Below are 17,192 nucleotides of genomic sequence, written 5' to 3'. Positions count from 1 at the left end.
TCAGGCTCTCTTCTTGATTTTCTTCATGGAGATGGAGAGGGGCCTCTCTGGGAGGCTGGTGTGCAGAAGCTGCTGGAACTAAGTGAGAAGGAAACGAAGGCCTACACCCTCTGCAGCTTATTTACATGTCCCCAAATAATAGCTATGTTTCGTTGTACATCTACCAAGGCCCTTTTGTAACAGCTCTACAGGGCAAGATCTGGGACACAGATGAGGAAAGGGAAGCTCAGAAAGGCAGAAGAAGTTACTTCAGGTCATCCAGTAATCATCCAGGTAATAAGTGGTAGAGACAGGATTTGAACCCAGGTCTTGCTGGCTCCTGAGTCCATGCTCTTTCCTTGTACCATGCTGCCTTTCTTTCTGCCCAATGGTCATAATATGCTAGAGTGGGGACTGAAGCCTCTGCTCCAGTGCTGGGCAGAGAGCTCTGGACAGGTCAGTGCTGAAGTCACGACCCAAACGAAAAGTAAAGAACAAAGGATGATTTAGGGCAGAGAGCAGCCAACCACAATCCGTGGGCCAAGTCTTACTTGTTGCAGGTTTGTGTGTGTGTGTGTGTGTGTGTGTGTGTGTGTGTGCAGATCACAAGTTAAGAATGTTTTTTATATTTTAAGTGGTTGAAAAAAGTCAAAAGAATATGTCATGACACATGAAAATTATATGAAATTCAGGTGTCAGTGTCCATGGTCAGATACCATGGCTCCTAGCCCTAAAACCGTGGAGCTGTGCCCCAGCTCAGGTCTCTTTTCCCCCTTGGTAGTGGTTCCCTGACTCTGGGGTCTACAGGCCAGGGAGGCAGGAGCAGGTTGTCAGCACCCCTTCCGGGAGAACCACCAGGGTACTCACCACATTCTGTATCCAGTCTAGGTTGCTTCTTGCAGGGCTCAGGGGGGTCTCCCTCCTCAGCACCATCTGCAGCACCATCTTGGTATTCTGAGAAGCTGCGAAACACAAGGCAAAAGCTCCTGGCCTCCTCCCTGACTCCCAGTCTCCCTCCTCCTATGTAGCATCCCTAGCGCCTCTCTGCAGACTCCTGTCTTCCCTCAAAAGTCTACATGGGTCAGGTCAAGAGGCATCTATGTTGCAAGAGATGCGGGGGCAGTTAGGTGACCCAACCACCTCACTCACCACCCTGATCCCCAACCACCAACAGCTTAGCCTCTCCCTGTGGGGATCTGGGAAAGGAGCTCAGAGGGGAGCAGCAGGTGGTCAGGAGCAGTGGGGAAACAAAGCTGGGAGGAATATGTGGGCACTTTTTGGTACGAGGATTATCAGGGCCCTCAGGAGGCATCCAGTCCACATCCTGGCCTTGGCCTGAAGTACAAGCAAGGGGCTTGCCTCTGTCCATCACAGCATCTGGCTCCGCCAGGGGTGGGAAGGAGCCTGCGTGTGAGTTATCCAGGGTGCACAGGGCGTGGTGGTCTGGGCAACAGTCTGACACCTCGTGGCAGAATTCATCACAGTAGCAGCTTCCTCTCTTGCAGTGGTGATCTGTTCCAAAGCAGCAGAGGGGCTGGGGTTGGGAGCAGCTGCCTGCAGAAAAAGGGGACATTAAAAAGAGACAGGTATGGGGCACCTCATGGCTCAGTCAGTTAAGCCTCCAACTTCAGCTCAGGTCATGATCTGGCCATTCCCCAATTCGAGCCCCATGTCAGGCTCTGTGCTAACAGCTCAGAGCCTGTAGCTTGTTTCAGGTTCTGCGTCTCCCTCTCTCTCTCTCGCTCTGCCCCTCCTCCACTCACACTCTGTCTCTCTCTCTCTCAAAAATAAATAAATAGTTAAAATTTTTTAAAATGAAAAGAGACAGTTGTAACAAATGGCACTGGGACAACTGGATATCGTGTGCAAAGGAATGGATTTGGACCTCTACCTCATACCATACATAAAAATTAACTTAAAATGGATCACAGACCTAAATTTAAGAGTCAAAACTACAAAATCAAAACTACAAAACTCTTAGGTGAAACCATAGATGTAAATGATCATGGCCTTGGACGAAGCAATAGTTTCCCAGATATGACACCAAAAGCACAAGCAACAACAACAACAAAAAAATACACTGGACTTGATTGAAATTTTAAAGTTTTGTGCTTCCGAGGATAGTATCAAGAAAGTGAAAAGACAACCCATGGAATGGGAGAAAATATCTGCAAATCATACATGTGATGAGAGAATTTTATCCAGAATATGTAAAGAACTCCTACAGCTCAACAACAACAACAACAACAAAAAGACAAATAACCCAATTTTTAAATGGGTGAAAGATATATCCAAAGAAGATATACCAGTAGGCAACAAGCACACAAAAGGATGCTCAACAACATTTGTTATCAAGGAGAAGCAAATCAGAACCACAAAGAAGACACCATTTCACACCCATTAGGAAACAAGTGTTGGTGAGAATGTGGAGAAATTGGAACACCATCCACTGCTGGTGGAATTGAAAAATGGTGCAGCCACTGTGAAAAACAGAGAAAAACAGTTTGGCAGTTCCTCAGAATGTTTAATTTAGAGTGAAAACCATACAATGCAGCAATCCCACTGCTGGGTATATACTTAAGAGAAGTGAAAATACATGCTCACATAAAAACCTGTGCATGTATGTCCATGGGAGCATTTTTCATAAGAACCCCAAAGTGGAACCATTTCAAATGTCCATCAACTGACGAATGGATAAAACAAAATATGGTATACCAGTCAGCCCAAAAAAAGGAATGAAGTTCTGACACATGCTACGATGTGGATGAACCCTGAAACATGATGCTAAGTGGAAGCAGTCAGCCACAAAAGGCCACACATTGTATGATTCCTTTTAAGTGAAATGTCTACAATATGGAAGTCCATAGAGACAGAAAGTAGATTAATGGTTGTAGGGGGGCCGGGAAGTATGGGGAGCAGCTAGTGACTGCTAATGGGTACAGGGTCTCCTTTGGGAATGAAGAAATGTTCTGAAATTAGACAGTGGTTCGCACGACTCTGTGAACATACTAAAACCCACTGAACTGTACACTTTTAAAAGGATGACTTTTATGTTCCATGATTTATATCTCAGGAAAGCTGTTATTAAAAACAGAGGCACACGAATGAGTCGGAGCTGAGAGAAAGAGATGAATGAGAGAGAAGAGGAGGGTGGCAGGGGTGTGACAGCAAGGAAGACAGAGAAGCAAGAGAGAAAACAACAGAAGTGTGACAAGAAGGACCAACAAAACTCCCACAAAGTTAGAGGAAGGTCTCCATGGTCCCAACATCAACCTTAATTCTGATCATTTTCCCAAGTTGCTCAATTCAATTATATCTGACCAGTGTATATCCACTACCAAGTGAGGGGGTTCATCTTTTTTAAGGGAAGGGGAAAACAAGGCATTGGCAGGTAGGAACGTGGCCGAGGTCATCTGGTGAGTCAGTGGCTCAGGTGGGAATGAGCCCCAGGTGTTCTCATACCCAGGACTCTCAGTGCTGTTCCTGACCTATGGAATCAGCTCCTGTTAGGTTAGCACCTGCCTGGGGCTTTGTTTAGGGATAAACTTGAGGGCCTTCCAAAGTTGATGTGATCAACAGGGAGCAGGCCCCTGAGAGGACGTGGGGTTAGGTGTGGCTCGCCCAGCCTGTTATGGAAAGAGGGGCTGGCAGGTGTCTGATGAAAGGGGGGCGGTGGCCTGGGAGGTCAGACCTCTCAAGGTGATGGCGGGCCAGGCTGGGTGGTGGCCTTTGAGTTTGGCCTGGCTTCGGTCTCATGCTGAGCTGGGAGCCTCCTGCAAATGAGTAGTTCCTCTTCTCACATCCTCCCTCTTCCCAAGTGTCAGGTTGTCACCAATGCCAAGGATGGATCAAAGAGGGCTGGAGGTGGAAAAGAGCCCCAGAGACCATCCAAACAAGTGTTGTAGCCCATTTGTGAGTCAGAGATCAATTCCGTGATCATGACCAGCATTTATTTTATTTAACTTTACTTATTTATTTTGAGAGAGACAGAGAGAGAAAGAGAGAGAGCACACAAGCAGGGGAGGGGCAGAGAGAGAGGGAGACAGAGGATCCAAAGTAGGCTCTGTGCTGACAGTAGAGAGTCCGACGTGGGGCTCGAACTCACCAACAGTGAGATCATGACCTGAGGCGAAGTCAGATGCTTAACCGACTGAACCACCCAGGCACCCCATGAACATCATTTATTTTAATAAGATGGAATGGAATGAAATGGAATGGAACAGAACAGAACAGCATAGCATAGCATACATTGTATATGTAAGTGTAAGATGTTTAGGGTTCTTTCTGAAATTTTCGTTTTTATATACCTGTATGTATGTACTGAATAATAGTGCAAAATATATTTATTAATGTAGATTGTGGCCAGAAAAGTGTGAAAGTCTCTGATCTAGAAATGGAAAAGTCATTTTCTGAAGGTCGTACTTGAGCTGGGAGTAGAACCAGCAATCCTGACTTCTTCCCTGCCGTTTCCACCACACCAGGCTTCTCATTCAAAAAGCCTCTTGTTGGGGCGCCTGGGTGGCGCAGTCGGTTAAGCGTCCGACTTCAGCCAGGTCACGATCTCGCGGTCCGTGAGTTCGAGCCCCGCGTCGGGCTCTGGGCTGATGGCTCAGAGCCTGGAGCCTGTTTCCAATTCTGTGTCTCCCTCTCTCTCTGCCCCTCCACCGTTCATGCTCTGTCTCTCTCTGTCCCAAAAATAAATAAACGTTGAAAAAACCAAAAAGCCTCTTGTTGCACTTGCTACTAATCTCTGCCATTCTCTAAACACCCTGAATACTCCTGCTTTGGAGCCTTTGCTCAAGCTGTTTCCTTTATGTGAAAGGCCCTTCCCTCTCATAGCCACTAAAAGAAAACATTCTTATTCTTCAAGGTCATGTTTAAATTCAATCTTCCCTGGGTTGCTAAGGAACAAGCCCGTTATTCTGAAAATGATAAATGAAGAATTAAATATTTATCCAGCCTTTCCATACAAACCACGTAAATGACAAGGGAAAAGTCTTTATAGAAGAACTGCAGCTAATAAGTGCAGAAGAAGCGACACAATCGGAAAGCCAGCGTTTGGCAACCCCTAATGAAAAAAATGGATCTACGCAACAATCGTCAGTGGAGGTTAAAACCATTAGAGAAAGGTTGAGGGGGGATGTTTATAATGGACCTACCACAGGGGCACCTGGGTGGCTCAGTTGGTTAAGTGTCCAGCTTCAGCTCAGGTCACGATCTCGCGGTCCGTGAGTTCGAGCCCCGCGTCAGGCTCTGGGCTGATGGCTCAGAGCCTGGAGCCTGTTTCCGATTCTGTGTCTCCCTCTCTCTCTGCCCCTCCCCCGTTCATGCTCTGTCTCTCTCTGTCCCAAAAATAAATAAACGTTAAAAAAAAAATTATAATGGACCTACCGCAGATTGCATTTGTTTGATCAAGTTTATTTAATACAGTAAAGTGGGACCACTGGACTTTGTGTGTCTCCTTCGAGACGCAATAGCAAGTACACAGCCCCACCTATGGTATATTCTTGCCAAAGTAAATGAACCTTAATTACCAGGTTTCAAGAAATGCAGAGGACAGAGAGACAGCCACATAGATTCAATCAGATAAATCCAGAATGTAGGACTTTTTACAGGACAAAATGACCTGGTTCCGTCAATTAAAAACAGCATGAGAAAAAGGAAAAGAGGACTGATAGATTTGAAGAGGCTTAAGAATTATACCAGTAAAATAAATAAATAAATAAATAAATAAATAAAAAGAAATATACCAGTAAATGTAATGTGTGGGCCTTGTTTGGGTCCTGGTTAAATAAGCCAGTTGCAAAAAAGTCTTTTTGAAAGTTGGAGAAATATGAATAGGTATTAAATGGTAGTAAGTAGGGGCGCCTGGGTGGCTCAGTCGGTTAAGCATCTGACTTCAGCTCAGGTCATGATCTTGAGGTCTGTGGGTTTGAGCCCTGCGTTGGGCTCTGAGCTGACAGTTCAGAGCCTGGAGCCTGCTCCGGATTCTGTGTCTTCCTCTCTCTCTGCCCCTCCCCCTGCTCACACTCTGTTTCTCTCTCTCTCTCAAAAATAAACATTAAAAAAATTTTTTAATGGTAGTAATTATTTTAATTATTTCATCTTTCATAAGGTATTGTGGTTATATTTTTTAATATGGTGGATGAGAATTTGGGCAAAATGTTGATAATTTTTAAATTAGCCAATAAGAACAGTAGGTTCATTATATTATTCTCTCTCTTTTTGTGCGTGTTTGAAAATTTCCATAAGGGGGCAACTGGGTGGCTCAGTCGGTTAAGGGGCTGACTTCAGCCCAGGGCCCGATCTCCAGGTTCATGAGTTTGAGCCCTGTGTTGGGCTCTGCACTGACCGCTCAGAGCCTGGAGCTTGCTTCAGATTCTGTGTCTCCCTCTCTCTCTGCCCCTCCCCTGCTTGCACTCTGTCTCTCTCTCAAAAATAAACATTTAAAAAAATTAGAAAACTTCCACAAGAAAAAGAATTTTTTAATAAATTTGATCTATTCTGAAAGGCCTTCCAACACATCTCCTATCCCCAGCCCCTGCCCCGCCCCCGAGCCCACCTGGGATAGAAGGGATTCACTACATTTATTGGGATTAGCTCTTTCCTTTTACTCTTAAAACCTATTGATTTTAGCTTCTAACATAGCATGAATCCCTGTCTGTTATTACAGCCTTCTTTCTGGAGGTATATCTGTCTTCCCTACCAGCTCACCCAAGGTAAGAAATGCATCACTGTAGTTCTGGTGTCAAATAATTTTTATTCAATTTAATTCAAAATATCTGAATTGAGGGTTGCCTGGGTGGCTTAGTCAGTTAAGCGTCCTACTTCAGCTTAGGTCATGATGTCACAGTTCGTGAGTTCGAGCCCCACGTTGGGCCCTGGGCTGACAGCTCAGAGCCTGGAGCCTGCTTCAGATTCTGTGTCTCCCTCTCTCTCTCTGCCCCTGCCCTACTCGCTCGCTCTCTCTCTCTCTCTCTCTCAAAAATAAATACTTTAAAAAAATTTAAAAATATATATCTGAGTTGAATTTGGGCTCACACTGGAGTTCCCATAGTGTCCAAGGTCAGGAGACAGTTATAGCTTCCAACAGTCCTGACTGGTTCTATCACAAAAATGACAGCATAAGAGACCAAGCACCCATTCACTCATTCATTCATTCATTCATTCATTTTATTCTATTTTTTAAGTTTATTTATTTTGAGAGAGAGACAGACAGACAGAACGAGCTGGGGAGGGGCAGAGAGAGAGGAGAGAGAAAATCCCAAGCATATGCTCCCCACAGTCAGTGTAGAGCCCAGTGTGGAGCTCGAACTCATGAACCATGAGTTCATGACCTGAGCCGAAACCAAAAGCCAGATGCCTAATAGACTAAGCCACCCAAGTGCCCCTCATTTTATTCTATTGAGTGGCTCTCTGAGCCAGGTACCATGGTGGATCAGGGACATATATTCTAGTGCCCTGCGCCACCAGACCCTACAAAAAAAAACACCTTCCAGGAGCTCAGTCTAGTGAACAGTGTCATCAAACTACAAGTAACCAGAACATCACCATGCTGTATGATCAGTGCAGGCAAGAGGCGACAGCCATGGGATGTGATAGAGAAGCAGTGAACCGCTAGGAAATGGCTTCCTGGTGAACAGGCAATAGCTCAAGTGACCATCCTGTTGGCCTCAGACTGAGAGGCTAGTAAAAGTGACAAGCTCTGGGGCCCAGAAAGGAGTGGGTGAAGAACCTAATAATAGAACCTGCTGATAGTTTGCACCCCTCTAGAGCAATACTCCTGAAACATATTTGACAATTTTATAGAGAAGAGGGCGAGCGTGCTGAGGAAGGGTGTGGAAAGGGGACCCTGAGCAGCCTCCTCCTCCCTCTGCAGTTCCCACTGATCCTGCTCCAGACCCAAACCTGCAAATTCCCCTCAGCAAAACTGAAGTCCTGCCCTTCCCCAGAAGTCCTCTACACAAAACAATTTAATAGCATAAATGTTGTTACTTAAGCACGCAGGGTTAGGGTTAGGGTTAGGGTTAGGGGTTAGGGTTAGGGGTTAGGGGTAGGGGTAGGGGTAGGGGTTAGGGGTAGGGGTAGGGTTAGGGGTTAGGGGTAGGGGTAGGGGTAGGAGAATGGGAGGCTCCCATTCCCACAAAAAGTATTCCTAACAATGACATTTAGTTTTCTCCAAAAGGCATTCTAGTAAACACAGCTTTATCATCCCACTGCGTTTCCAGGGGTATTTTAGCAAACCGCATCAGTTGGTCCCTGGCAGTTGCCCCTTGAGCCTGCCTATTAATCTGGATCTAGGGTTTGTTACACCACCTTCCCTTCTGTCTCCCCCACAGTGCACATTCCAGAGCCCCATGCTGCCTCTACTCACAGGAATCTCCTTTGGACACTCCTCGGGGATCCCAACAAAGCAGACCCTCCCAGCTAATCCACATCTCACAAATATGAAGATGATCTGTTCACAGAGAAGCCCCATTAAGCACAAGTAGGTGCTGAGTAAATGAACTCTTTAATTAAGTAATAAATTAGCATTAACCCTTGGGAGGTAAATTATGCCAGGAACAAAAATGATTGAATGAATGAATGAATGAATGAAAGAGACTAGAGGCCAGGTTCCTTTCAGCTGCCAGCTGGGCTCCTCACCTGTCTCCTGGTTTGGGGTCGCACAGCTCAGCCACAGCAGGAGGAGGAGAACCAGATACATGGTTGCAGGCATTGAGCAGAGACAAGAGTGTTTCAAGGACCAAGGCCGGGGCTTTTAATACTCACCCATCCCAGTAAGCTCATTTGGTATCTGTGCCCCTAGGCAGGTGCAAGCTCACATCTGGGCAGCCACGGGCAAAAGGCGGGGAAGGCGGGGGGTGGCACCAAGACCGTGGCACAGGTGTCCCAGCTGCTTGGAATAGCTTGTACAAACAGAGGTGATGCAAGCAAAAAGAAAAAAATTATTTTTCCCATCTGCTGGGGATTCCAGACCAGCGGAAGAAGCAGAATCAGACAAGCCAGAATGATATTGTTGTCAGGGACTTTGGCAATCTTCTAATCTGAATCACTCCTCCCCGCATTCCCTCCCCCATTTTATAGATAAGAATACTGAGGCCCAGAGAAGGCAAGAAGCCCCACAAGTTCACACAGCTTAGTTATCGTAGAGCTGAAGTGAGAACCTTGATCTCCTGGCTACTAGTCCAGTGTTCTTTCAACCAAAATATAGTGAAGGTATTCAGAGACACCCCCGGGGAATTCCCTTCAGCCAGGAAAATCAGCTGGGCAGCTCTGCTTCCCAGGGCTGGTATAAGTCATCTACACCACAGAGCTGCTGGAAGGCTGACAGACCAGGAGAAGGCTGAGGGAGAGAGATTCGCGGGGACTATCTACTACCAGAAAATGTGAAAAGTAAGGTGACTCTATTGGCCACTCCAGAAATGCCCAACTGCAGTCTGGGGCCAATTCTACACTTGGCCCAACCGGGTTTCTGTTGCATCCTTGCATGCAAGTGGCACAGGATCTGCTTTAAGAGCCCGTAAGTGCCTGAGACAGACTCAGGAACTATGCCTGACTGCACCCTGTCACCTTCCACTACGGAGACAAGAAAGATTAAATCTTACTTGCCAAACCTCCCTGCACTTGGTGATCAGTGATAGAGTTCTGGCCAGTAAACCACAGTTGGAAATGTGCTGGAGAACTTCCGGAGTTTAGCTTTCTTTTAAAAGGGACAGGCAGGGGACACCTGGGGTGGCTCATGAGTTAAGTGTCTGACTGGCTCAGGTCATGATCTCATGGTTTTATGAGTTTGAGCCCCACGTCAGGCTCTGCACTGACAGTGTGGAGCCTGCTTTGAATTCTCAGTCTTCCTCGCTTCTACCCCTCCCCCACTGTCGTGCATTCTCTCTCACACACACAAAAATAAATAAATAAACATTTAAAAACAAACAAACAAATAAAAAAAATTTTTTTCCTACGTTTATTTATTTTTGGGACAGAGAGAGACAGAGCATGAACGGGCGAGGGGCAGAGAGAGAGGGAGACACAGAATCGGAAACAGGCTCCAGCCTCTGAGCCATCAGCCCAGAGCTCGACGCGGGGCTCGAACTCCCGGACCGCGAGATCGTGACCTGGCTGAAGTCGGACGCTTAACCGACTGCGCCACCCAGGCGCCCCACAAACAAACAAATAAATAAAAGGGACAGGCAGAAGAAGAGAGCTTTCTGGCACTCCCCTTTTCCCTACTTCCTGTCCTCGACAGCATGTGATGCCAAGAGCCCTGACAGCCACTCCATAATCATGAGACAACAATTGTACAAGGACGAAAAGTCAACACGTTGGGGATGGAAAAAGCCTGGGCCCCCAAAATATCACCAACAATGGAACCGGTGTCAGCAGTTGGCTACCTTGGGACTTCTTGGTATTTGAGGACAATAAACCTCCATTTGTTTGTCACTCTTAGGGTCTCTGTAACATGCAACTGAAAGCGTACCCCGTAGTGATAATATTTGGAAGCTCTCAGACCAAGGCTGAACAACTAGCCCTCAGGGAGGCCCTGGTGGAGACTGTACTTGGTGGGAGGTCGGATACAATGAGCTGCAGAAGTTCCTTCCAGTTCTGAGATTCTAGACGCTATGAAAGAGGGAATACCATTTCCTTTTCTTTTTTTTTTTTTAATTTTTTTTTTTTTTTCAATGAGCTGCAGAAGTTCCTTCCAGTTCTGAGATTCTAGACTCTATGAAAGAGGGAATACCATTTCCTTTTCTTTTTTTTTTTTAATTTTTTTTTTTTCAATGGGGACAGAGAGAGACAGAGCATGAACGGGGGAGGGGCAGAGAGAGAGGGAGACACAGAATCGGAAACAGGCTTCAGGCTCTGAGCCATCAGCCCAGAGCCCGACGCGGGGCTCGAACTCACGGACCGTGAGATCGTGACCTGGCTGAAGTCGGACGCTTAACCGACTGCGCCACCCAGGCGCCCCAGTACCATTTCCTTTTCTAACAGCCTCTGAATAGTTGCTGTGGGAATAGTTGCTGTGGGGGGACACGGAAAGACTCAAGTGTTCTCAGGGCTATAAATGCTTTCTGTCACTTTGTCATATCCTTAAAACTCATTAACTGATTTGACAGTATTATTTATTTATTTATTTATTTATTTATTTTAATTTTTTTTTCAACGTTTATTTTTATTTTTGGGACAGAGAGAGACAGAGCATGAACGGGGGAGGGGCAGAGAGAGAGGGAGACACAGAATCGGAAACAGGCTCCAGGCTCTGAGCCATCAGCCAGAGCCCCACGTGGGGCTCGAACTCCCGGACCGCGAGATCGTGACCTGGCTGAAGTCGGACGCTTAACCGACTGCGCCACCCAGGCGCCCCTTGACAGTATTATTTAAACACCTATTCTAAGCCAACACCGCGGATTTAACAATGACCCAGACAGACACAGGTATGCCTTCAAGAAGCTTCAGTCTAGTGGTAAGAGACATACCAATGGGCAGTTACAATACAAAATTACAATGAGAGGGAGAAGCAAAGGAGGGGGACCCAGCAGGGGCCTGGGAAGAGGGGGTGGAAGTGTGCTGCAAAGACTTTCTAGGATACAGCTTATGCCAAAATTAGAAGAGGAGTTGGGATTTATCCAGATGGAGCACTGAGTGGGAAGGGAGATTGTTCTAAGAGAGGGAATGATGTGTTTAGAGATTTCATGCTATATAGTTAATTCTCATAATTCAACTTCATTTATTATGTAGAATTGCATTATTATGAGAGGAATATAAAATAGTGTGGCCACTGTGCAAAACAGCATTGTGGTTCTTGAAAAAATAAAAGTAGAACTGCCCTATGGTGCAATTTCACTTTGAAATATCTAGCAAAATAATTGAAAGCAGGGACCCGAACAGGCATTTGTACAATAATGCTCATAACAGTATCATTCACGATAGCCAAATATCCATCAATAGTGAGTGCATAGGCGTACAACAGAGTATTATTCAGTCTTCAAACAGGAGGGAAATTCTGACACATGGCTACAACATGGATGAGCTTTGAAAACATTATGCTACATGAAATAACCACATACACAAAACCAAATACTGTACAACTCCACTTACGTGAGGTACCTGGAATGGTCAAATTCATAGAGAAAGAAGGTAGACCAGTGGTTACAAGGGACTGGGGGACGAGGTAACAGAGAGCTACTATTTAATGGGTACAGGGTTTCAGGACAGTGTGATGACAAAGTTCTGGAGAAGGATGGTGGTCATGGCTGTGGAACAGCATGAGTATACTTAGCACAGGGAATATATGCAATAATATTGTAATGACTTTGTGTGGTAACAGATAGTAACTACACTCAGTGTGGTATTTTGTAATTGTACATAGATGTGGAATCACTATGTTGTACACCTGAAGCCAATATGATATTGTATGCCAACTACACTTCAATTAAAAGATGATAAAAAATAAAATAAATGTCTGTGATAAATAAATAAAAATAAAATAAAATAAAATAAAAATAAAATAAAATAAAATAAGTCTGTGAATGTACTTAACCAATGTGAATGTACTTAATACACTGAAATATACATTTCAAATAGTTAAAATAGTAAATCTTATGTCTAGTTTATCACAATAAAACATTGCATTATGAGTTTTCAACTTTTAGCCATTCTCTTGCTGGTAGACATTTGGATTGGTTCCAGTTTTCCATAATCATAACCAATGTTGCTGTAAACATTCTTAAACATTTCTCCTCCTACACCACCTAGGAATGAAATTGTTCAGTCATAGGTTGTACACATCTTCAACATGTGAGTGCAATCAAAGGTCCATAGTGATTTATCTTCCAACAGGCAGGATTTCTTGTTCCACATTCTTATCAACACTTGATGTTCTCACTTCCTCTCCCCCCCAATCTGATGGGTGTGACATCACAATTAATTCTAGCTTTAATTTGCATTTCCATGATTACTGCTAATTTGGGGATTACTGATCATCTAGAGTTCTCTTCTTTAAATTGACTATTTGTAACCTTTGCTCATTTTTAACACTTTGTTTTTGAGTTTATATGAAGTTATCTTTTTCTTACTGAGAGTAAGAAAATCCTTTATAAATTCCAGTTACTACTCCTTTGTAGGTTACATGTGCTGTAAATATATTTCTCCCTGTGTCTGGCTTGCCTTTTTGTTTTGTTTCTTTGATGTGCGGAAGCTCTATATTTTAAGGCAAATTTTCTGTCATGGTTTGTGCTTTTTTGTGAATTATTTTAAGAAATCTTTATCTAATTTTTTAAACTGTATTTTCTTCTAAAAGTATTCAGATCCATTACCTAAAGCTGCTATAACAAATTACTACAAATTTGGATGGCTTAAAACAATAAAAATGTATTCTCTCACAGTTCAGGAAGCTAGAAGTCTGAAATCAGGTCCTGATAGGGGAGTGCTCTCCGAAGGTCCTAAAAGCAGATCCTTCTCTGCCTCTCCCCGGTTGGCGACAGTCCCTGGCCTTCCATGGTTTATAGGTTCATCACTCCAACTTCTGTGTCTGTCGTCACATGGGACTCTCCTTTTGGGTCTGTCTCTTCTCTTCTTATAAGGACATCAGTGATATTGGATTTAGGGCCCACTCTACTCCAGGGCGACCTCAGTTTGACTGCATCTGCAAAGATCCTCTTTTCAAAAAGGCCACATTCATAGGGACCAGAGGATAGAGTTTGAACTCAAATGCTTTTCTGGGAGACACAATTTAAGCCACAAGAGCATTAACATTTTATTTTTCACATGTATGCCTTTAATCTACCTAGAATGAATTTTTTAAGTGTATATGTTTATTTTAAGAAAGGGAGAGAGGGGGAGGGAGCAGAGAGAGACAGAGAGAGAGAGAGAGAGAGAGAGAGAGAGAGAAAGAGAGAATCCCAAACAGGCTCCATGCTGTCAGTGCAGAGCCTGACATGAGGCTGAAATTCAGAAACCGTGAGATCATGACCTGAGCCAAAATCAAGAATTGGATGCTCAACTGACTGAGCCATCCAAGTGCCCCTATCTGGAATTAATTTTTGTGTTGATTTGAGGTGTGGGTCTAAAATAACTCTTTTTTCACATGCATAACCAGTATTATATTATTATGTTCCAAAAAATGCATCACTTCCCCATTATTTTGTGATACTACCTCTGTCATAGATCAAGTTTCCTTACATGTATGGATCCACTTATGAACTTTCCATTTTGTTTCATTGTTTTAATTTGCCTTTCCGTATACAAGTGCCACACTATCTTAATTATGATAGCTTTAGAATATGTTTTGAGATCTATTAGAGCAACATCGTTCTTCTTTAAAATTTCCTTGGCTAGGGGCGCCTGGGTGGCGCAGTCAGTTAAGCGTCCGACTTTAGCCAGGTCACAATCTCGCAGTCTGTGAGTTCGAGCCCCGCATCAGGCTCTGGGCTGATGGCTCAGAGCCTGGAGCCTGTTTCCGATTCTGTGTCTCCCTCTCTCTCTGCCCCTCCCCCGTTCATGCTCTGTCTCTCTCTGTCCCAAAAATAAATAAACGTTGAAAAAAAAATTTTAAATTTCCTTGCTATTTTTAGCTGTTCACACTATTAATTAATTTTGAACTCTCTTTCACATTGCTGTATTCTCTGTAGCTCCTGAGGTATGACTTATCCCATTGCATCTACTGATTCTTTCTCATAGCAGTTTACAATGTTAAGTTTTTCCATTAAATTTTTTAGCTTGAGATAATTGTAAATGTAAATGCAATTGTAAGAAATGATACAGAGCAGTCCATGTACCTTTCACCCAGTTTTCCAAGGGGTAACATCTCATGAAAATTTCAATACAATAACACAAACAGAATATTAACTTTGAAAGTGTCAAGACACAGAGCATTACCATGGCGAGAATTCTTCATGTTGCCCTTTTATAGCCACATTCACTTCACTCCTGCCCCACACCCTCCATAACCTCTGGCAACCACTAATCTGTTCTCCCTTTCATAATTTTGTCATTTTCAAGAATGTTATATAAATGGAATCATGCAGAGTATAACTTTTAAGGTTGGCTTTTTTTCATTCAGCATAATAATTCTCTGGAGCTTCACCCAGTTGTTGCGTGTATCAGTAATTTATTCCTTTTAATTCTGGGTAGTATTCTGAAGTATGGACATACTATAGTTTGTTTTACATTCAGCTGTAGAAGGATGTCTTGGTTGTTTCCAGTTTTTGACTAATAATGTCACCATTAGCATTCATGTACAGGTTTTTGGCGGTGAATATATGTTTTCATTTTGGGGGGATAAATGTGCAAATTTGAAATTGGTGGGTCATATGGTAGTTGTACGTTTACTCTTGTAAGAAACTGACAAACTATTTTAAAAATTGGCTGTACCATTTTATATTCCCACCAGCAATGAATGGGTGATATAATTTCTTTGCATCCTTGACAACATTTAGTATTTTTACTATTTTCTACTTTAGTGATTCTGATAGATATGTAGCGATATCTTGTGGTTGAAATTTTCATTTCCTTAATGATTAATTTATATTGAACATCTTTCCATGTGCTTGTTTTTGCCATCTGTATACCTTTTTCAGTGAAATGTCTCTTATTATCTTTTGCTCATATTCCAATTGAAGTGTTTATTTTATTACTGTTGAGTTTTTTCCATTAATTCTTTTATTTTTTTTATTTTTTTTTATTTTTTTTTTTAATTTTTTTTTTCAACGTTTATTTATTTTTGGGACAGAGAGAGACAGAGCATGAACGGGGGAGGGGCAGAGAGAGAGGTAGACACAGAATCGGAAACAGGCTCCAGGCTCTGAGCCATCAGCCCAGAGCCCGACGCGGGGCTTGAACTCACGGACCGCGAGATCGTGACCTGGCTGAAGTCGGACGCTTAACCGACTGCGCCACCCAGGCGCCCCACCATTAATTCTTTTAAATGGAGATGTAATTGACATACATTTACTATAGAGTTTTGAGACTTCTTTTTAGACACTAGCTCCTTGTTGCATGTGTGGCTTGCAAATATTTTCTCCAGATTTGTAGCTTGTCTTTTTTTCCCTTTTAACAGGTCTTTTGCAGATGAAAAGTTTTTATTTTGATGAAGTCCAGTTTATGAGTTTTTCCTTTTATAAATCATGCTTTTGATGTCAAATCTAAGAATTCTTTGCTTAGCCATAGAACCTGATATTTTTTTTTCCTAAAAGTTTTATAACTTTACATTTAAGTCTGTGATCCATTTTGAATTAATTTTTGTACAGGTATGAAACTTAGGTCAGGGTTGCTTTTTGCCTATCGATTTTTAATTGCTTCAGCACCATTTGTTGAAAAGGCTATCTTTCTTCCATTGAATTGCTTTTGCATCTTTGTCCAAAATCAGGTCTGCAGATTTGTGTGAGTCTATTTTTCAGTTCTCTATTCTGTTCCATTAATCTATGTGTCTGTCCCTCCACCAATACCACACAGTCCTTGATTACTGTAGCTACATAAGAAGTCTTGAAATTGGGTAGACTGATGGCTACTTTATTCTTCTTTTTCAAAATTGTTTTAGTTATTCTTGTTTCTTTGTCTTTTCATATGAAATTTAGAATAATCTTGTTCATTTAGACAAAAAACCTTGCTGCAGTTTTGATAGGACTTGCATCAACTCTGTATATAAATTTGGAGAGAACTGATATCTTTACTATGTAGAATCTTCCAATCCATGAACATAATATAAATCTCCATTCATTTAAATCTTTTATTTCTTTCATAAATAATTTGTACTTGTAGCATACAAATCCTGTACATATTTTGTTTGATTTGCACCTACATTTTTTTTAAGTGATTGTAAATTTGTAATTTTGGTGCTCATTGCTAGTATATAAAAATGCAACTGTTTTTTGTATGATTATTTTATATCCTGCAATATTGCTAACCTCACTTATTCTAACAGGGCATTTAAAAGAGATTCCTTGGGGGCGCCTGGGTGGCGCAGTCGGTTAAGCGTCCGACTTCAGCCAGGTCACGATCTCGCGGTCCGTGAGTTCGAGCCCCGCGTCGGGCTCTGGGCTGATGGCTCAGAGCCTGGAGCCTGTTTCCGATTCTGTGTCTCCCTCTTTCTCTGCCCCTCCCCCGTTCATGCTCTGTCTCTCTCTGTCCCAAAAATAAATAAACGTTGAAAAAAAAAAAATTTTTTTTTAAAAGAGATTCCTTGGGATTTTCTACATATCCTGAAATATGTATAGATG

General features: G+C 43.1%; 1 protein-coding gene across 1 annotated transcript; it reads right to left on the bottom strand.

Moving 5' to 3' along the window:
* On the bottom strand, window positions 1–8,686 carry LOC121036525 (uncharacterized). Its single transcript, XM_040485036.1, has 4 exons — window positions 8,626–8,686; window positions 1,129–1,533; window positions 847–941; window positions 1–78 (listed from the first exon to the last, which is right to left on the bottom strand). The coding sequence occupies exons 1-4, from the start codon at window positions 8,684–8,686 to the stop codon at window positions 1–3; spliced, it is 639 nt and encodes a 212-aa protein (XP_040340970.1).
* Between the last annotated feature and the right edge of the window lie 8,506 nt (window positions 8,687–17,192).

The sequence above is a fragment of the Herpailurus yagouaroundi genome, unplaced genomic scaffold, assembly GCF_014898765.1.
Source record: "Herpailurus yagouaroundi ecotype Mexico unplaced genomic scaffold, PumYag 162, whole genome shotgun sequence".
In the NCBI taxonomy this organism is placed as follows: Eukaryota; Metazoa; Chordata; class Mammalia; order Carnivora; family Felidae; genus Herpailurus; species Herpailurus yagouaroundi.
This window is presented reverse-complemented; position numbering and strand designations above follow the sequence as displayed.